At 44.2% G+C, this 22,327-nt stretch overlaps 1 protein-coding gene across 3 annotated transcripts in view; it reads left to right on the top strand.

Moving 5' to 3' along the window:
• The window catches only part of EVC (EvC ciliary complex subunit 1), a 164,112-nt gene that overhangs the window by 70,332 nt on the left and 71,453 nt on the right, over positions 1 to 22,327 (top strand). For all 3 annotated transcript variants that reach the window (XM_019526204.1, XM_019526202.1, XM_019526203.1), the window contains exon 11: positions 3,933 to 4,031. In XM_019526204.1, coding sequence (XP_019381749.1) covers positions 3,933 to 4,031 — 99 coding nt within the window. The remainder of the gene's footprint in view (positions 1 to 3,932; positions 4,032 to 22,327) is intronic.

The following is a 22,327-nucleotide window of genomic DNA, read 5'->3' as shown; positions in this document are numbered from 1 at the left end:
AGACAGGTGGGGGGGAGGGGCAAGAGGAGGGGGAATGCAAAGGGGGATGAATGTAGCAGTTAAATAGTGGAGAAGTATTTGGGGAGTCAGATGTCAGACAGGTTATAATGTGTCATAAATCCAATGTCTGTATTTAGTCCATGATTTTTTGTATCCAGGAGACTGATGAAGGGGAGTTAATGGGTTTATCTCTGAGAAGTGTTTTGTAAGTTTTCTTTGAGGATTAGAACTGAGATACTGGAGAGAGAAATGTTTCCCCCCAGCCATATCACCCCTCCCTCGAACCCATATGGAAAATCCCCAAACAATTGCAACCCATACTAGAAAGAGACGGTATTCTTAAAGAGATCTTCCCAGAACCACCCATCCTAGCCTTCAAACAAACACCAAACCTCACTAACCTCATCACCAGAAGCAAAATTCCTAAGGCCCAGAACACGCCATGACAAGAAATGTAAAGCCTGCCGACATATCTCCACCATCCCCACAATTACCAAACCCCACAACAGAGCCATCAGCATTCCTGCATCTTACAGCTGCACCTCCAGAAATGTAATACATCTCATCTAATGCACCAAATTCCCTGATGGACAATACGTAGGAGAGACCAAACAACAACTTCACACCAGAATGAATGCACACCGGAAAGCTATCAAAGACAGAAATACCCAATTACCGGTGGGGGCACATTTCTCACAAGAAGACCTCTCTCTCCAATCTCTGTTCTAATCCCCAAAGGGTACTTACAAAACATTTCTCAGAGACAAGTCTATGAACTTCACTTCATCAATTTCCAGGATACAAAAAATCATGGACAAAATATAGACGTTGGATTTATGACACATTATAACCTGCGTGCCATCAGATTCCCCAGGTACCTCTCCACTGTGCAACTGCTACATTCATCCTCCTTTTCTACCCCCACTCCTCCAGGCTGTCCATCACCCACTGACTCAGTTGACATCTTTACTGACTGCCTATCTTGCATGCAGACCAGCCCAGCCTCTGGCTTCTTCACTATTCATTCCATCCAGGAAGAGCACACACCAACTACAGAGACTTCCTCAGCCTGATGAAGGGTTTTTAAACCTGAAAGCTTGCTTAAAATTTTTTTTCTAACTATTTCAGTTGGTCTAATAAAAGATATCAGGTTCACCCAAATAACCTTGTCTGCCTATGTCTTTAGATCAACACAACTACAACCTACACCCCTTAGTATTATAAAATATATGCCTGCTAACTTGTTGCAATCATGGCTTTAAAAGACCAGCTGAAAGGAGGAATGAGTATACTTATTAAAATCTATGGCCACACTACCAAGGTGGCCAACACAGATACTATCTGTCCATGAAGACCTAATGCAAGACCCTCACACAAACCACAAAACAACTATTAGCAGGTAACCAGTTTAGTCATTACTATTCTGGATCACCATCAAACCAAGGTCTTTGAGCCAAACTCTCTCTTGTTAAATTAATTGAATTTCCTATCCATGGAAGTCTAGATGTAGAACCATTGTAATCAGAACATAATCTTCTGATATTACACAAATAGGATTTTGTGAACTTCAAGAAGGTGTTATTAAGGAGAGAGAATGAAGTCCACCTTTCATGCATTCGATAGGAATTTAATTATTTTTTGGTAGTGGGAACAGAGTTTTGTACCCTGGCTAGATTTATGCAGCCTTTGAAAGTTAAGTAAATTCTGTGTGGTTTGTAACGTGCAATTCTTTCTGATAAGATCTAATAGAAACAAGTTTTGTCTTCTCTGGGTGCATCTACACGTGTCCCTTAATGCACAGTAGTGTATTTTACAGCACATTAGAGCATTACATTAAAAGCCATCATAATACTCTACAGTTAGGCTACTGCATATTAAGCATTACTAAAAAAAAAAAAATGTGTATCCAGTTGCTACTGCACATTAGAGCAGTCTAATGTGCATTTATTTAGTACCTAACATTAGAGGTACTAAATTTAATGTGCAGTAGCAAAAGGGCATTCATGAACATGTAGACAAACCCTCTGTGTGGGTAATAAAGATACCAGGTTGCTGCAGTTTTGAGCCAGCCTATTTGCTTACCTAGTACCCTTGACCTAGTTTTCTCTTTAAACAACAGTGTACTGAATGACAGCAAGGTAATATGTCTGTACTGCTAGGAAGCCCCAGTCACAAACAGGACCTCTGCCTGCCCCTGCTCCAGATGTGGATATATTGTTTAGTATTCTCTGAAACATTTGAAGTCTGGAACCAGTTCAATTTCAGTGAAAAATGATGTCCCATTAGATCTGTGATCTAAACTGAACAGGATACTATGAGTGACCCTTATTGTGTCATTATGCCCTGTTAAGTTTTCCGATAATAGGGTTAACATGTATATATTCATGGCTACTAGACTGATTAATCACTTCTTAAGTGTAGGCCTGGCCATGCATTTAATCAATTAATGGCATAATAAAAAAGGAACAAGCCACAAAGTTATAATACAAAATATATAATTGTACATCTTTTGTGTAATAACTGTGCAGTTCGTTCTTATCATACCTTTAATTGCACATGTGGTTGGCACCCAGCCTCTGGAGCACACAGGAGCCTTTAAAGACTCCTGCATGCTCCAGAAACTAGGAGTCCTCTCAGATGATCAGGGCTCCCAGCTAAAGGAGCACACCATGCCTACCCCAGGTAGGAGCCCTGTCAGCTGATTGGTCAGCATGGTGCACTCTCCCAGCTGGAACTCTGGCCAGCTGAAAGGGCTTCCAGCTGCAGGAGCTCATCGTGTGCTCAGCCGGCTGGGAGCCAAGCTTGGTTCAGTGGGATCTTATGCAGAATCCCCCAGTTGTGTCTCCAGCCAAGCACCTGGTGTGGCAGGAGACATGATTGTTGGGATCTGCATCAGATCCCATCACACCTTTACTTTAACATTACATCCGTCAGCAGCCCTAGAAATAGGAAGCTGGTTTTTGCTATTCATACAAGGAGAACCTCTTCAAAAAATAATCAAGGTTTTTAAAAAATAAAAATAAAATGCTCAGTAATGGCATCCTACACAGCAACCCTCAGGCATTCTACATTTTAGAAATTTGTATTCCTTTATTCCTACCCTGCCTAGCACCTGGCACTGCCTGTGCCACATGGCACAGGCCTGGTCCAGCACCGCACGGTAACGTGTGCCTTCATGCAGCTTCCATGCCCGCAGGACCTGGCCTGGTGTGACAAGCAGTCCCCGCGAGTGGCATGGGGCCCCAGGTGACAGCCTGAGCAGCCCAGAGATGCTCAAAGGCACATAGTGCCAGACTGCACTGTGCCAGGCCCACATGATGTGGCACAGGCAGTGCTGGGTGCTAGGTGGCCGGGGCCAAGCCACACTGCCCTGCGCTGCGCAGGGGGCTGTGTCAGGAGGCCCTGAGCACCCAAGTAGCCGTTGCTGCTGGCAGTGAGATGTGTGCCGTGCAGGGGGGCTGGGGCTCTGCGGGGGGCATATGGTCCCTGTGTGGGGTGGGCAGCTGCCCCCCGCACCCCCTCCCTTGGAAGCTTACCTGAAACAGAGCTCAGGTCCAGGTTGCATCAGGGCAAGGGGCAAGCATAGAGACTGTCTGGTCAGCTACCAAAGCATCTCCATGGTCCTGGACTGTGCCCTGCTCCAGTTTGTAAAATCAAGTTGGAAGTTAGGATATGCCCAAATTAAGATGTCCAAGCAAAATGAACAATGCCCCTCTAAGTATATTTTAATAACCAGTATCACTTGAAATCACATCAGTGCCCTTGACTTCTCCTGTCACTCATGTAAGGTAAGACAACATGCATGTTTTTTTTTCTGATAGTTTTTACAGTTTTAGTGGCTTTGGTGTAGTCAAAAAGCATCCTTGATCCTCTAATGCCTTTTCATGTCAACTGGGGTTTTGGCTTTATCTTGTCTTGTATACTTCCCATAGGCTTACCATGAATTGCTAGAGAAGCAGAGACAGACACAGTGGAATCTAGAAGAAGTGGACAACCGTGAAAGCACTGAGGCTGTTGTAGATCTCCATAAGGTGACACTTATGTTTTCTTCCACTTACTAGAAGTCTGAATCCTCTGATCCAGTTATACATCATGCATGGGTATCTAACAAGTTTCTTAAGATCTGGTGTTAAGACCATTTTAAAAGGGGAGAGATTATAGTACCAAAGTGTGAGAAAATTAGTTTTTCACCTTAGGAGATGTGGGGTCCAAGTCTTGGAGGTCAGAAGCAAAAAGTGATCTTGTTCTCCACCTATTGTGTTGTAGACATGGGATTCCAAATGCAACAGAAATAACTTAATGATTCATCTGCTAAACATTTATATAAATGGTAAAAAGGGAAAACTTTCCTTATTTAGACCTGCAAAATGTTCCTCCCTAAAGTGACTACACACCTTTATAAATCTATTACAAAGAATTTACCTTCATAGTTTCCAAAGTAGAAAGTCTAATATTAACTACATACCAACCTATAGTTTTACACACTCTGAATTTCATTTTCACAGTCTATCAAATACAAACTGCTCATGCCATGGTGGACCATCTTGACACACCATCCTGGCACTTTAACAAACCTTGCTAGCATTCTAGTAGCTTGCAGTTATTGAGTAGGTGGGGTAGGCAAGATGGTCACTGCCACCATAGGGATCCCTGTAGTTTTCCTGGCAGCCTAGACAGCAGGTAGGCAGTGATGCCACATACAGGCAATGAAAGGAGGAAGACATCATGGACACCTATACGTGAGCAGCAAGGCTGCTCCGATACACTGTAATTAAAATACGTCAGAGCTTGGTAATTATCGTGCTCCAGACTCCAGTGTCTCGTGTATCAGCATCTCTGCACTTAAAAATGATGGCAGGGGCACTTTTAACTAAAAGCTGATTGAACAAGCTTTAGTTAAGTGCCCCCACCACCATTTTTAAGCTTGCGGATGCTGATATACAAGATGCTCTGGGCACTTTAATTAGAGCAGCTTCAAGAGCTGCTCTAATTAAAAAGTGTCTCTCCCTACCCTCCCTGCCCCAGAGCACGTGTATAAATGCCCCATATGCCTCAGCCCTCTTTCCCAGAGAGAACTATGCCATACTAGGATGACCCTCCTTGGAAGAGAACTGCAAGGAAATAGTCAGGCTTCACAGTTAACTCATAGAGTTATAAGTGTTAGAGAGAGCTTATTCTACTAAATTGACTGTGTTGGTTCAGGGATATAAAATCATACCCTTACTAGAAGTATGTTTTGTAGTTCTTAGTCATGCCAAATTGGAAATTGTTGCGATTGGTAAAAAGTTTTGTGCTTTGTCACTTCTTTCCTTATTTAATGTTTTCTGTGTGTGTAATAGATGTTATCACTACCTGAAGGCTGAAAATTGTAGCTAATTGTAGCAGAAGCAGTGACCTTTATTTGAGCTGAAAGTGATTATTTCTAGCTTGACAGGCTATTTGTCATGATTAATCATGACCATCTTGGTGTGTTGTGACTGTTTGTAATCCATATCAGATCAGCATCTGGTTGTGGGTGTCTAAATAAATGCTAGTTATCTGACTGCATTTATTCTGCTTTATTGGAAGCCTTTATTGCCATGTGCATTTTCCTCCAACAAGGTTTGATAAAGTTTTGATGGGGGAATGGGGACAGAAAAAAAGGCCTGGCTGGTGTCACTGTACTTAAGGCATGATTGTGGATTAATGGGGTATTTTAGTGTTTGGGGAACATACTATTGATTTAGAAAAGAGTAAATTGGTTTGGAAAGTTAAATTTTAACAGGAAGCAAATGTATATGATACTACTGTGCATTAGCGGTGATCTCTGGACAGGCATTTTCAACTTTTTTCCCCCATTTTGTTCAAAGTCTGTAGAAGCCAAACATTTGTCTCCTGCACGATCCCACTTTATTTGCAGAAGTTGTATTGGTTTCTGTTATTGGAAACTGCATCATGGACATTAAGACCCAGTTAAAATCCTATTTCTTCTAGCCTTGTTTTTGACCAAGCTCTGTTCCATTAAGTGTTTGGGTGAATTGAACTTTTCTAAAATTACTGGGCTGACAGAAACACTGTATGTGAGGTCCCAGAGAGCTTTGCTAGAACATTCAGTCCTAACCTATTACATATTGCACATGCCATTTCAATTCTGGGCTCTTCTGAGTAAAGACTAACCAGTCTTACAAAACTGCCACAAGTGATTTGGTGATATCTAATAAGAATTTAGATTCAAGAAACTAAACATGCTTTTACAATAGCAGCTTTTCAAGGTGCATTGGCTGGGTACAAAAAAAAATAAACTTATTTGTACTCTCCAGAAAGCTTGTGCGCACTCACACATACCAATGGGCCTGATCTAATGCAAGTCAGTATAACCCTATTTAAGTAAAATAGAACTGCTCAGCAGCCGAAGAAGGGAAGAGTAGCTATTACAAGATGTATGTGTTGCCAGGGGAATAAAAAGACAGAACTGCTACTGAAGGAAGGAATTATTCTCAGAAAATTACATTCCCTTTGCAGTTTCCTCAGTGTCTGCTTAAATCACATGGTTCAGAGTGCTTTACCTTTCAATTTTAGTGTGCATGCCAAGGTCAGGACTGCATCCACTCACTCACTTTTGTGAGGAAAAAACAGTATCACACAAAACCTACTCTCCCATTTTTGAAAACATGGTAGTGGTAACAGCATGGAGCTTACCATGGGATAAAACTTACCCAGGAACTTGGTTAACTATCCACTCAGTCAGCTCACATTGTTATCGGTGCCCAAACTAGCTAGATTAGGTACACAGGATATAGTCACACCTTTGAAAGTAGTGTGCACACAAACATACTGTGGTGCTAGGCTAGGGTGGAAAATTATTTGGGCCAGACGACTATTTAAGGAGTTTGATGAGCTCTCATGGGCCAGGTCAGCACCCCCCACCCCAACACAACAGCTCACCAAAGCTCCCCATGTAACACTGCTCCACTTAGCCAGGCAGATGAGATGGGGCCACAGGCAGGTAGGAAACAGCATCCAAGAGCAGGATGGGTAGGCAGAGCTGGGGCTGGGATTGTGGGGTGATAACATCACAGGGCTAGGGTCAGGGCCCAGGGCAAAGTCACAATCCGCACGCAGCATGTCCCTGTGACAGACACCGGTTCCATGGGCAGGGACATATGGTAAGAGGATCACAGCTCCACCCCAGGCCCCAGCTGTTACCACCCAGCAATTGTAGGTTCTCCAAAAAGACTGGCAAATACCCATGCAGGCAGGGTACGTGGCCGGGCAGATGGGATGGGCCGCAGGTGTGCAGGGAGCAGCATCCAGCAGTGGGACAGGCAAGGGAGGCTGGGATTGCAGGCCGATGACAGTGTGGGACTGAGGCCCAGAGCAGAGCCATGATATGCTCCCCGCACCTCCCACATCTGTAGAATTGGCATTTATCATGGGGGTATGCGGGAAACAAGATTGTGGCTTTGCCCTGGGCCCTGTGATCCTGCTCCATGATCTTGGGTCTGCCCACCTATCCTACTCCCAGGCAGTACTCCCCACCCACCCACAGCCCTACTTCATCTGCCCGGCTGCATGCCCTGCCCACATGAATCCCACCCCTGTGGTAGGTGTGGGATGGAAGGGCCAGGGTGCCTAGGCAGTGTAGCTGGGTCCAGTGGTGGTGGTAACACTGGCAGCTGCAGACAAAAGGAGGAGTCACTGCCACCAGGAAATGAGTTTGGCTGCCACACCATCTCAGCCCTGCTGTGAACCTGGTGCTGGCAAGACTGGCCGCACACACCACAGCCTGGGTTGTTTCCTGTGCCTAGGCTGGGTAGGACTGAGGGACCCACCGCAGGCCAGACAGAATCCCTTGGTGGGGCGAATCTGGTCTGCAGGCCATATTTTTGCAAATCCTGTGCTAGATTTCTTAACTTTGAGACAGTCCTTGGCAATCTGAAGAGAAATTTGTATTTTTGGATACCGCCTGAAACCATATTTCTTTATAGAAACAAAGGCAATGCTGGAAACATGAACAAGCAGGACAAAAGTGAAGTCAGTGTCTGTTGTTCAATTAATCCACTACATTTTTTAATTACAAATATTTTACTAGAGAAGATAGAAGGCAAAGAATTTTCATGATTTGGAGCTAACAAACCCTCTTCTTTTATTTGAATCACACCAGAAAGCAAAGCCTAACTACATTCACAGAAGCTGAACAACTATAATGCAGTGGTCATAGAATCACAGAGTTGGAAGGGACCTTTAGCATCTCTGATTTAAGTTGTTAACAGTCCTCCTGAGATGCAAAGCCACTGTCAAAACTGGCTCTAATCAGATAGCACCACATCTCTATAAAGAACACCACAGGAATTGCTATACTGAATCGGATAATGTCGTCCGGTGCTGTTTCCCCACTTGGGACATACTCCCAACACCTGTCCCTTCCATCAACAACAGAACATTTGGGCACACAGCTACCCTGAACGTGCCAGGCTGCAGCCCTTCCATTGCTTCATCAGGAACCTCCTCCTGAAACCTTTGTCTATGTAGTAGGGATCCAGATTTAGACTAACATAATTCAATCTGCAAACTCTAGAAAGCTGCACATCTAATCCTGGGTTTCTCCCCAGTCTGGGCTTTACTAGCCCTTAGTTCCTTTACTGCCACAGGGATCACTGCGTATTCTCAGAGAGGAAAAATCAGAGAAGCCAGGCTTACTTACTTCTTTGGGTTCCACTTCTGTATTAAATAACAAAAAACTTGCTGCGTCATACCTTCACTGCTCCTTAGGCTGCATACAGCACTCTTCTGTAAGATCTGCAGACTTCCATACACCCCCTACTCACACTGTGCCTGGTGTGTGTAAGAGGGGTCAGTCTTTTCTAACAGCTGTTTCTAAGTGATTGCTTGGTCATAACCAGGAGGTAATTATTAGGTTCTTCATAAACCTATTCCAGGCTGCTGCTGCACATATTTTATCACAGATACCAACATCCTAGTAGCATTGTGGTGGTTTGAAGGTTGGTGGTGAGTGAAATTCTAATCTCTTATAGCAAACTGGGAAAGGATTTGGTACTAGAAGTGTATGGGCAAACCAACCACAGGCATTAGTCATAGACCTGATTCTCCTCTTTTGCAATCTTGTGGCAATGTAGGTTCATTATTGTTACACCTGATTCAAGAGAGTTACACCTGATTTGTGTCAGTAAGCAAATAATGGCATGTCAGTAGGGCTCCCTCCAGATCCGAGGTCCAGCAAAATATGCCCTGCCTTTTCACTTCCACTGGGAGTATCAGGAACCAGTAACTGGGCTAAGTAAATGTGGGCCCCACACCTGCACTCAAGTCCTCTCTGAGCCTCTCAGGCTACTTCCAAGGTCGCCACTCCACCTGATTGCTGATCATTGATGTGCCCCAGTGACAATGAATGGGTGGAGCTTTTTTAATAGCAGTGAACTCAGGATCAGGAAGGAAGCCCTATAGACATACCCAACATGTCATGAAAGGGGAGCATGTGACTGAATGAATTGCCTGGGGATTGAAGAGAATGTCAGATCAGTTGAATTCACTTGTCTATGGGGGATGTTTCTCCTATAACATTTACTTTGCTCTTCCATGTCCTCCTCCAGCTGTTTGTTTTGAGTCTTTTTCTTTTTTTCATCTTGTAAAGACTGGAAGCTAATCAGAGCTACAGCGGTTTCATTACTAGTTATTTGTACAGTCCCAAACCCTTGATTTGAGCTGTTGGTAATACTATTCTACAATAAATAATTGTGAGATAAATACAGGAAAATGGCAGTCTGTCAGTTTAGTGTGGGTGTGTATGTGTTGAGTAGTTTTTTTGTGTATACACAAGTAAATCAATAAAACTGATTTAAAAACATCAACTAAATCTTGTGATGGGTGAGTGAGTGATTATGGTCAGTTTGAGCATGGGGAATGGGCTGCAGAATTTTTCTACTGTGGTGATGGACTTCAAATGCTGAGCTAAAAATGAGGTGCTAAATAGATGAGGATAGAAGATAACTAGTATATCCTCCATAAATAATTCGCAAAAAGTAAACTAAGCATTTAAGCCATACATCCATTATTCCCTTCATGGAGTTCCACATCCATGACAAGGCAGAAAAATTCAACAAGACCTCTTTAGCATCAGTGTTTTCACAGGTGAGGTGTGGTCACAGCAGAGTGCTTGTTCAGGACTCGCAGCCCTGTATAGTGTCTCTGAATACCCCCTCAACTCATCCCAGGCAAAGCTTCTAAAGTGGTGTGAAACCCAGTCTTTTCACCCTGACCCTTCCTGGTTATACATGGCCTTCCCTCACAGAGCTACCTTCCACTCCAACTCCTAAGAGAGGCACCTTACCTTTTTTAAACGGGAAAGAATTGCACCCTGAAGGCCCAAGCAGCAAAGCAGACAGCTCTTCCTCAACGAAGGCATTTATTGGACATACAATAAGCATAGTCCTTGAACCCAAACAGCCTGCACAGCTTCAGGGGACCCCAAAATTATCTTGGCTGTTCTCCCTCTTATACAAGCATGTCAGAAAAACTGAGGCATGCAGCATTGTTACAACATGAACACATTTAAACCAGAAATATTACAACAGATTCTTAGTCTGTCGCAGGTATGGACCAATTCTTGATTTTACAAGTTCAGTTGCTTACTTCACACAAAATTCCTGGGGTGAGATTGTAGCATGGTGACATTGCATTCCTCTTTCCTGCCTTGAATTAGAAAAGTACCGTAAGCTGTAGAATCATTTGTTGTTTGTTGTATTGGAAGACTCCAGTAAGAATATTATCCGTGTTGGCAATTTTGCTGGGTGAATTTTGCTTGGTGTCTCTTTTGATGTTCTGAATTGAACCAAAACAAGGTGTTTCATGATTGAATGCTTGGGAAATGTTATGACAAGCCAAGTCTGATATGCTAGATTTTCAGTCAAATTATGAAATGAAGCATTCTACCCACCAAACAAGGATTTCATTCTTGTCAATGAAAAGGCTGCCCTACCATCAAAGCCTATGGGTGTCATGTCACTGGATTTTGGACTGGGCATAGTGCAGAGTTTACATTTATGTCTTCCTGTTACTTCCAGAAGTTCCATGGCTTATCCTTCCACCAGTGGCTTTTCATCTGGTGAAGTAGTTTATACTACATATTTTATTTTGATGGATTTAATCTGTTTTATGACATCTATGTCCTATCTGTGGCATGCAATTCATGTAGAAGCTGGCTGATTCATGGTCACGTTCATCCGTCTGATATTTTCTCTTTACAAGGCAAAGGACTGCAGATGCACTGCTCTAAGTGGCATCTCAGATTTCCCACATCTGCTTATCCACTTATACTTAATCAAGTAGTTTCTTATATCTTGTGTTGAAACTCTGCTTACTTTTTAAGGCATCTCAGAGCAACAATGTTGATTTGCTTTGCAGGTTTTTATCTTGGGAAGTCTCTCAAGTTCATCTGAAGGGTTATCTGTGTGTGGACCAGGTGTGGTTTGACCAGCACCTTGAAACACTCATAGAATGGATGATCCTGCCATCCTTAAAGTTTCAGAAGCAAACAGCATCATAATCAAAAATATGCCATTGCTTGAAGCATGGGTATATCCATATTTTTTTGTACTTACCGTTGTTGGAAGCCTGTGTTGGCAATAACAAAATTGTGTTAAGTTTTGAGAGGAGAAGTAAACTGAGTTGGCTTTCCAACACCAGTCACTGGCCAGTAACTTTGCTTCATAGTGCTCCATATCACATCTTACACAAGTGGGAAAGTCCCCCAAGACAACCGGTTAGTCACTATGCCATGCTATGCAGATGATGCTACTTAAATCTTAAAATTAGTCTTTATTTGGCAGTATAAGCCATAGAATTGATCACCTAAAGAGGTTATTGAATCTCCACCACTGGAAGGTTTGAAGAGCAGATTAGACAAACTCTTGTGTGGTATGATACTCCCTTGAACAGGGGTGGAATTAAATAGCCTTCTGAGGTCTCTTTTAGCCCTTTTGTTCCTATGATTTTATGGTTTCTGCGTATGCACAGAATATTATGACACAACATTTCCCCATGAGGCTGATGTGCAAATCTATTAGTCTGTTATTCAAACCTCTAGGTGTCCAGTTTGTGTGTAATTGATGTCAATAATAAACTCAGGGCCACAGAGCTTCGGTGGTTTACCAAAGCAATATGGTATAAAATCTTCCCCAACATCATCCAAAATGTTTTTTTAAAAAGGAGCTATTTTGGTGTTTTACTTCCTAAGGGCTTTGGCAATTAAAACTGTTCTATGTTGTAGTCTTGCATCATTATCAAGCAGTGCCTCTACATTGCAGGCATCAAAGGCTATATAGCATTGTGTACATTGGATTGATGAATGAAATGGATAGCCAGTCACTCCACCACCAGGCTGTCCACCACTTCGTTTCTGTATAATTGTTTTTCAGGGACTTGAACAGGATGGAATAGGATCATACTTAAGAACCTAAGCCCCCCTTAGGCACCTGATGGGTGGAATGGGATCTGAACTTAGGAGTTTAGAGCTACAATATTTCTAAACTAAACTACAATTTTGTGTGTCCAGTGTGAGCTGGATATTCAAAGTGCCCACATCTGTCATGGAACTGCAGACATTCAGCACCTCTGGAACTGTGATCTAAGTCAATCAACTATACTTAGGCATTAAATTTGAGATTACCCAAAATTAAAAATCACTAATGAATGTTTTGGCCTGGGATTGAGCCTGGAAGGACTAAGAGGAACTTAGAACTAAAAGATTAGGCATAGGAATTAGAACCAAAACACCTGGGTTTGGTCTAAGCCTGGTTTTAACATTGATTTGTTGGTTAAATTTCGTTACTTCTTTTTAATCAGAGGCTCAGCTTTCCTTATTTGTAAAACAGATTTTTTATCTACCTCACCAGATGTTGAAGCTCCCCCTAAAGGTATAGTTCTTCAGTGTCTTAACATTCAATAGCATGTGAAACATTTCTCTAACATTGCTGTTAGTACTGTTGCCAATGCCCATGTGGTACACTTTTCCTCCACTTACCAGTTCTCCAAGTTCTAGAAAATTCATCATTCTGTAGTTGCAAATGACCTCCATATCTTGACAGAAGGCAACTCAGCTGACATTTTTAGCTCAGATTACTATTCTTCTTCATCCAGAATATGACTAGGCTTCCAGATCTGATATAGTCAGTTGCTTTTCTCTGGCAAGATGCCCTGGGCTTTTTTTTTTAAACCAACCTGAAAATTCTTATTAACATCTTCCTTCCCCATCCTTTCTCATACAGTTCCATGAGCCAAGACGCTGAATGGCCACATTTGATGCATATTTCCTAATCTCAAGCTTGTCCATTGCATATATTCAGCAGATATTTTTCTACCCCTGGTGAAACAGCCAATGTTATACAGCAGGGATTTTCAACCTTTTTTCAATAAGTACACCCCTGATGGCCAGACACGGAGCAGGGGGATTGCGGGGTGGCACATGGCCAGGTGGCACCTGTGCAGCCCATATAGGGGCGCCGCTGCCCTCACCCCCCTGCCCGGCCCTGAGAGGTGGTGGCACGAGGTGGTGGGTGGCAGCACTCTGTCCCTGCCTCCCCCACGCATCCCCACTAGGGCCTTCCCAAGTACCCCTGGGGGTATGCCTACCCCCAGTTGACAATCCCTGTTATACAGCAATCTTTTAATAAGACAAATAATAGGAAAAATGTATATACTAAATGGAGCTATGGCTAGAAAAAAAACAGTCTTTCTTAGGTATTGGACCACCTTACTTGTCAAATTATAAGCACTTGAGATTTTACTGTTTTTTGCTGTGTTATTTCTATACCTCTGTAGGAGAGTGAGCTATATTCACTTTAGATTAGTACATCATGAATAGATTTGTTAAGGTTTCAATTGTAGTATATTTATATATCTGTACTCAAGACTTTATGGCAAAAGGTAGGGGTATGCTGATAAAAGTTTTTTGGGCTGATACCAATGGCCAATTATTAACAAGCCATAATCGGCTGATACCGATCTGATTGCTGATATGCAGCCAGGCAGCTTGGAGAGCAGAGTCTAGCTGGTAAGTCTGTTGGGGGAAGGGGCATAGGAGGGGACAGACTAAGGTTCCCATGGTGAGAGAGGAGGAGGACTGGGGCTGGAGCAGGCCCTGCCCAATTGAGGCGGAGCGCAGACGGAGCTATGCAGCTAGTCCAGGGGTGCAGGGAGGGGGCGCGGTTCCCAATGCTGCATACACCCCTGGGGAGACATGGGCAGCGGCAGGAGCTTCCCCCCCCATACCTTCCAAATGAGCTGTCCCATGCTGCGCCCTGGCAGGGCAGCACCTGCCCCAGCCCCCCTCATCATGGGGGCCTCAGTCTGGCCCCCCACATGACCCTTTCCTCTCCCTGCTCCTTCCCCTCAACAGACTTACCAGCCAAGCGCTGCTCTCCAAGCTGTGGCTGCGTGTGTGCACATGGCATTTATCAGCGACATTATCAGCTACATCAGCCATAAAAAGCCAATTACCGATAATGTCACTGTTCCTTTTATCGGTGCCGATACAATATGCACCAATGTATCAGTGCACCTCTACTAAAAAAAGTCTCGTGTAAATTAGGGTGTGAACAAAACAAAAATAGGATTTAGCGTTTCCAATGATGGGAGGGACAACATTGTTTTGTCTGATTGATTGATTTAGTTATGTTGCTTAGGAAAGGATTTAGGATAAACAGGAGATAAAAAGTGTGGAAGCCAACATTCTCTTATTCCAGAATATGCAAATCCATGTATGGACTGATATTTGTGTATCACTCCATACATGGCGAAGTGAGAGAAACCTAACTGTAGGCATTTACTACAGGCCACTGAACCAAGGGAAGGAGCTGGATTTGGAGTTCTCTTGAGAACTGAAGGAGGCCGTGAGTACAAGGGACTTGGTTGTCATGGGAGACTTCAATTACCCGGACATAGATTGGGAGGAACACCTGGCTAGGTCAGATCATTCGCTCAGTTTCCTGACTGTGATTGAGGAGCTCATTCTGACCTAGGAAGTGCAAGGAGCAACCAGAGGTAACGCTCTCCTAGACTTGGTCTTGGCCAAAGGAGATGATCTGGTGCGTGGCTTGAACACAAGGGTAACCTGGGTGACAGCGACAGTGAAATTATCAGGTTCACCATCCGCCATAAAGTCAACAAATCAACCAACAGGATTGAAGTCCTGGACTTCAAAAATGCTGACTTCAACAGGCTCAGAGCATTAGTAGGGGAGGTGATACAGAACCAGGAAGGGAAGGTGAATGGTGTGCACAAACAGTGGTCATTGCTCAAGGATATGATCCTCAAAGCACAAAAGCAAACCTTTCCTGGAAAGAGGAAAGATTGCAGAATTACTGGCCTGCCCTCCTGGCTTCATAGGGACATTTTGATCCTCTTAAAAAAGAAAAATGAGGTGTACACACAGTGGAAGCTAGAGACAGTCCTCAAGGCGGACTATACATTAGTGGCCAACACTTGTAGGGAAATGATCAGGAAAGCCAAGGCAGTGACTGAGTTTAGGTTAGTCACGGGAGTCAAGGACAATAAGAAGTCCTTCTTTAAGTATTTAGGCAGTAGAAGGAAAACAAATGGAAGTATGGGACCCCTGCTTAACAGCTTGGGACAGCTGGTAACTGACATTCAGGACAAAACTGAACTCCTGAATGCCGACTTGCTTTTGTATTTCACTAGGCCAAGGGGAAAGACAAGTGAGATGAGGCTCATAGGAGGCATGCTGAGAAGTTTAACACTGTGGATGCTGAGCAGGTGCAATACCAAAGCTAGACATTCATAAGCCAGCAGGTCTGGATGGACTTCATCCGAGAGTGCTGAAGGAGCTGGCTGAGGTCATCACAGAACCCCTGGCAAAGCTCTTTCAGAACTCATGGTGCGCAGGGGAAAACCCTGAGGATTGGAAGAGGGCCAACATTGTGCCCATCTTCAAGAAGGGGAAGAGGGAGGACCCGGGCAACTATAGGCCAGTCAGCCTAACCTCTATCCCAGGGAAAATCCTGAAAAAGCTCATTAAAGAGTCTATATGCGATACACTCGTGGAAGGTAAGATTCTGAACAACAGCTAGCATGGCTTTTGTCACGGGTAGGTCTTGTCTTATCAATCTCATCTCCTTCTACGACCAGGTCTCTCACCACCTGGACATGGGAGACAAGGTAGATGTTATATACATAGACTTCCAAAAGGCTTTTGATCTAGTATCCCACAATATCCTTGTTTGAAAACTGGAAGATTGAGGGCTCAGCTGCTTGATGGTTCAGTGGGTAGGAAACTGGCTACAGGGTAGGACCCAGAGAGTTCTCATGAACGGATCTGTGTCGTCCTGGTGCAAAGTGGCCAGTGATGTCCCTCAGGGGTCCTGGCTTGGACCGGTGCTTTTCAACATCTTTATCAATGATTTGGATGGGAGAGTGAAAAGCTTGCTGGCCAAGTTCACAGATGACACCAAGTTATGGAGCAGTGTGGTCATGCCAGAAGATAGACTGCAGATACAGGTGGACCTGGACAGGCTCGAGAGTTGGGCAGACCAGAACCAGATGAAGTTTAACACTTCCAAGTGCTCCACCTGGGGGCAAACAACCCTCAATATACATACAGGCTTGGTGGTGATAGCTTGACTTGCACTGCGGCCAAAAGGGACCTAGGGGTAATGATCAACCATTGCATGAATATGAGCCGTCAGTGTGATGTGGTGGCCAGCAGGGCAAATAGCATGCTGGCATGCATTACCCAATGCATCTCATGTAAAAGTAAGGAAGTGATAGTCCCACTGTACTGAGCATTGGTGAGACCACAGTTGGAGTACTGCATCCAGTTCTGGGCACTGCACTTCAATAAAGATGTGGAAAAACTTGAGAGGGTCCAGAAAAGAGCCACCTGTATGATCAGGGACATGCAAGGCAAACCATACAAGGAAAGACTGAGGGACCTGGGCCTCTTTAGCCTAAAGAAGAGAAGGTTGAGAGGGGACTCAATAGCGGCATACCGCTATATCAGGGGAGTGCATTAGGAGCTTGGTGAACAACTGTTCGCTAGGGCACCCCTGGGGAAGACTGGGACCAATGGCTACAAACTCCTAGAAGGCCACTTCAGGCTTAATACCAGGAAAAACTCCTTCACAGTCAGGGTGTCCAGACTGTAGAAGAAACTCCCTCCAGTGGTGGTGCAGTCACCTACCCTGGCAGTTTTCAAGAGGAGACTGGACAGTCACCTCGCTGCGGTCACTTGATCCCAGGTGTCTTCCTGCCTAGAGTGGGGGGGCCGGATCCGATGATCCCTTCCAGCCCCTAACAATCTATGAACTTTAACAGGTACAACATAGTAATGGCAACCCATCTTTGGAGTTAAATAAAAAAAAGTTTCCAGTATTTTCAAAAGGTCATTTTTTCCCTTTTCTTATTTATAATTAAATTCTTCACCTCAGCCCAGATAAAATATTACAAATGTTTTCATTGTCTTGTTTTAATGTCATTCTTCTGCTTTTTAGTGAAGTTCTGTCAGGTTTTAATTTCCCCTGTTTTTTTTCCTGCAAGATAATAAATTTGTTTTCTTGTTTGAAATTCAAATGAACCCAGCATTAATCCAAGACTATTTTATTTCTGCATCCATATTGTTTCATTTCTTTCTGCTTAATGAGTTTCTATAGAGGTTTTTTGAAAAGCCTGAGGTTGGCTGTCAAATATTACAAACAGGTTCATTTAACTGTTCAATCAGCTACTCTATTAGTGGAATCAATTTGAATAAATTGTATTAAGTAAGAGTTTTGAAAACAAAAAGATGACATGTCAAGAAATATAGGATGACTGTTTCATGGGTGTTTCAGTCCAAAAACAGGACATTGGAATTCATGCGCTTCCCACATACACACACACACACATACACTTCTTTGGACAGAAAAAGAAACTTATAATATGCAATGCAACCTCCCTATTTAGAGTCACAGTCTACTCAGTGACTCCCATTGAGTAGCTGCTTACTCACAAGCTTCTATTCAGCTTGAGCAGAGAGAATATTAATCTGAAGTCAGGCAGAAGGCAGGGAAGAGCTGCACTTTATAGACAAACTAAATTAGTCTGAATTAGCTTTTGTGACCCCTTTGTTCCTATGGGTTTCTTATTTCTTTGCCTCTCCGAGTCCTGCCCTCCCCATTTCCTCTCCATTTCCTCCCTTCTCTGTCTTTTATATTGACATCTTCCTCTCTAATCGACTGCTCTGTTCATGTCCTTCCATGGCACCTGATAAAGAGATCAGGCTCACAAAGGCTTATGTATCTGTGATTTACGTAGTCTGTAAGGTGCATTTCTACCCTGCCTTCTTGTCAGCTTGAGTCACATTGAAAGAATCTGGCTCTATTAGCATATTTTTCTCTATATGTTCTTATCCTTTTCAAGACACTATAGTAGAGCAACCACACGAATTGGGGTAGACCCCTGTGCAGGTACATAAGCATGCTTGATCAATCAGTAATTGTACAGTGTACTGCAAGAAGAGGGTACAGATGTAACATTTCTAAGTGCAGCAAAACCATTGAAACTTTAACCTTATTTCATTCAAAGTTAAGTTTACAATGATGTAGCTTATTGGAGCATGCAGAGATGATAGTTACAGCATAACAACTAATGCATGCTGCTGAGTGGCAACTCTCCATCCCCTTTTGAAGAAGCTGAAATGACCTCTGGTTCAAAGATTGTAATTTGAAATACTTTTTTAACATAAGAGAATTTAGAAATGGTATCTTTTTAAGATCAAACAACAAACATCAAAAAATGTCCTAATCAAAAAGGAGCGTGAACGCTTTGTAGAACCTGAAAGAAAAAGCTGAACTACAGAAGCTGTGTCTATTTGTTTGGCGTTCTACCACTTGCAAGTACCTTCATAGCGTGTCACACAGTGGTCCATTCTCTCTCTCGTTCTCCCCAAGGAAAATGTCTACAGTTCAGCATTTTGATTTGACAGGCTGTGTGATGTGGGTTTCTTTTGAACGTATGCGCTGCTGTGTGCACACGTTACAGAAAACAGGTTGAAAGGCATTCGGAGTGCTGGAACTCGTGCAGCTTGGTGAGGTTTGTGATGGTCCGTAATTTCAGAGCTCATTCCACAGTGTTGGACCAGTCTTCAGCACAGACAAGCTTGTAAAATGGGGACAGTTATAAAAATAAAACCACCACCATAGTAGGTACTTTCAGTAGGATCTTTCAGTTCTTAGTACATACTAATTTGTATCATGTCTTGGTATTTAACTATCCTACCAGAAGCTGTAGTTACACCAACAGTATTGTCAGCATGCCTGGCTACACTTGATCTGAAATACTGTCCTTATAATTCTAACACCACTAGTTGGTCCTTGTATAGCTCATGTCAACAGATGATAGCTAAGCGCTTCCCAAACAAATAACAAAAACATTTGGCCTAGGGATTGTATTACCTACCAGTGACATACAGTTGTCTGCAAGGACCCAATCACTGTTTAGCTGATGCAAATTAACGTCAGATAGTAAACAAAGAATACAGTATCTGTGTGAACCTGCAGGGAGCACAGGCAGAATGCAACTTTTTTGCTCTTTAAACAAATGGCAGGTGATTAAAACCCCTGCTTTACATTCCATGCAAACAGTTTCCTCACAAGTAGAAACTCAGCGCTTCTACTATGAAGGAGAAATGATATTTATACTGAAGCAGGCTGCCACCTACAGAATGCCAATTACTACTATAGCCATGCAGTTAGAGTCTTCAGACTGACATGGCTAGCTACCTCTCACTGCAGTAGCAGTGGTGATTGCAGTTAGCATCTGCGTGTATTAATTGAGCCTGACCTTACATGAGCACTTGTGAGATTGCAGTAGCAACAGATATGGCTGCAGACTCCTGTAGAGAGGTTTTAAACTAGTGGGGGGACAACCTTTTTCTAGGTGTGTCACTAATAAGCTCTGCCCCCTTTCTGAGTGACACTCTAATCTCTTTCCAGTGTCCAAACTGCTGCTCTGCTTTCTGCCCTATCTGCTGGTTCCCTTGCCAGTCTGCCACAGGTCACACACAGAGGCAGCCACTTGTGGCACACATATCGCAGATTGGTCACCCCTGTTAGTGATAACTCCTAAGACATAAGAATGCTACAAAGGTCAGGGGAGTTAATTTCTGCAGAAAGGCTAGAAAAATTGTTTTTTACTAAGAAAAGATGAGTTAGAACAGATAAAGTTAAGAGTTGTTTAAATTTTAGAAGGCTACCATGATTAGATGACTGGAATCTTTGAGCAGTTGCTGAATCAAAGGATTTGGGGACCTAAACTTTATTTTAAAGTAGTAGAAGCAAAGGAGAGAATTTAAACCAGCCATTTTGTATTGAGGATAGGGAGCTAAGCCAGGTTTGCACTGAGGCATGGAATTAGAAAACAATTGCCACCTGTGAATGGAACTGGTAGATCAGTACAAGTTGGGAAGAGGCAAATACCCTTCCTGAAATACAGAGGTCACCTGGCCCAAATATTGCCTGCTCACTGGTAGCAAAGAATCCTTTGCCCTGGTCCTATCTGTTTGAATTTCCTTGCTCTAGACAAGGACAGTAGGGACTACTGTTCCCATTAGGGTAGAGCAGCTTCTGAGCAGGTCTGGTCTCCTCCATTGACTACATGCCATCCTCTATAGCGTTCCCTAGTACTGAAGTCTAATTACTTAAGTTGGGGATACATTTGAGCCAACTAGAGTAAGAACAGAAATAGCCAGTATTAATATAATTAGTATAATAGCCAGGTACTTGTGCTGTTACCAGGTACTTATGCTAGAAAACCCTAGGATTCCTTGCATTATAACTTCATATACACATGTAATTGCAAAATTATCATAGAACCCCAGCGTGATACGCATTAGTTAGCAAGTGCCAATTGTAAGGACTGATTGTGTTTGTTAAAGTTAACTAGTGCTAATAATCAGCGGGGATCTACGTTTTCTGTTTCCCACCAAAAAATGGAGAAAAACACAGATTTTCCCGTTTACCAGAGGAAAATGTAGATTTCTCATTTTAATGGAGAAACCCACGGACTTAGCGGTTTTTTCAAAGAGCTCTCTGCAAGCTGACAGAGTTCCAGCCTGCAAGGGGCTGGGAGGGAGTAGAAGGAGGGCAGTCAAGCAGTGGGCACCGTGTGCATGTATATGCACATGGCCACCAGGCAGCCTGGAAAGCAGCTTCCACAGGTAATTGTGGGGAGGGAGGGATTGAGGCCCCCATAGGGAGGGAGGGAGGTAGTTGGGCAGGGCTGGGGCTTCTGCTGCCCAGCTGGGTGGTCCATGGGGCTTGGGACCTGGGATCTCAATGCACAGCTGCAGGGCCCTGGCAGGGAGCGGGACAGGGTGGCTCATCGGGGCGTGGGGGGGCTCCCTGCCACTGCACGTACTCTAGGAGGGCAGAGGGGACCCATGACCCCCAGATCTGTGTGCAGGACATGGGTGAGGGCAGGCTGGCTCTTCAGGGCCTCCACAGCCCAGCAGGTGCAACGCAGCGCTCCAGGGCAGAGCGGGGCTGCGCAGGGATCTCCTTGCTGCTGCAAGCCCTGTATTGCCCTGGCAAGTCGTCCCCTGCCCACATGGCAACATCAGCAACAGTGGTGCAGGAATATGCCCCTCGCTACTGCCACACATGCAGGGGACATGTCGCCAGGGCAGCACAGAATTCACAGTGGCAAGGAGATCCCCACGTGGCCCTGCTGTTTTCTGCAGCGCCAGGTTGCACCCACTAGACTGGAGGCCCCAGGCGCAGGCAGCAGGGTAGGAGCACATGCCTGCAGTGAATAGCCGACACCTGACCCTCCCCCATGCACACATTTGGTGGGCTTCCCTCCCCTACTGCTCCAGGCAGGCAGGCAGCAGGGGAGGGGAGCTGGACTCTGCTGCAGCAGCCGTCACCACCTGCCAGGGGCAGAGGGCTATGGACCTGGTTCCTGGGCCCTGTAGCCCTGGCAGCTGAGGGGCCCTTCTAGCAGGGCTGGGGGGGGGGGTGCTATGGTCACCAGCAGGGCTGGTTGGTGGGGTGGGGAGTGAGGGGCACCAGGAGGGCCAGGGGTCCTGTGTGGGGGAAGGAAGGGGCATTTCATTTTAATTGCAGATTTGGGGGCTTTTATCAGAGAATTTGTGATTGATTGATTGATTTTATCAGGGAAAACCAGGATCCCTGGTAATCAGTCACATGTTCCTGGTTAGTAACTCTCTAATGTGTACTGCTCAGGCCTGGCACAAGAGGACTGGTGAGCAGAGAGTAGCTAGGGGCTGCAAATCTGCTCCATGCCTGCCCAGCTGGCCAAATCTCTAGCCACAGGATAGGCC

Source organism: Gavialis gangeticus, unplaced genomic scaffold, assembly GCF_001723915.1.
Source record: "Gavialis gangeticus isolate Ggan-Ray unplaced genomic scaffold, GavGan_comp1, whole genome shotgun sequence".
In the NCBI taxonomy this organism is placed as follows: Eukaryota; Metazoa; Chordata; order Crocodylia; family Gavialidae; genus Gavialis; species Gavialis gangeticus.
The sequence above is the reverse complement of the archived record's forward strand: the minus strand, read 5'-3'. Positions and strand labels throughout refer to the sequence as shown.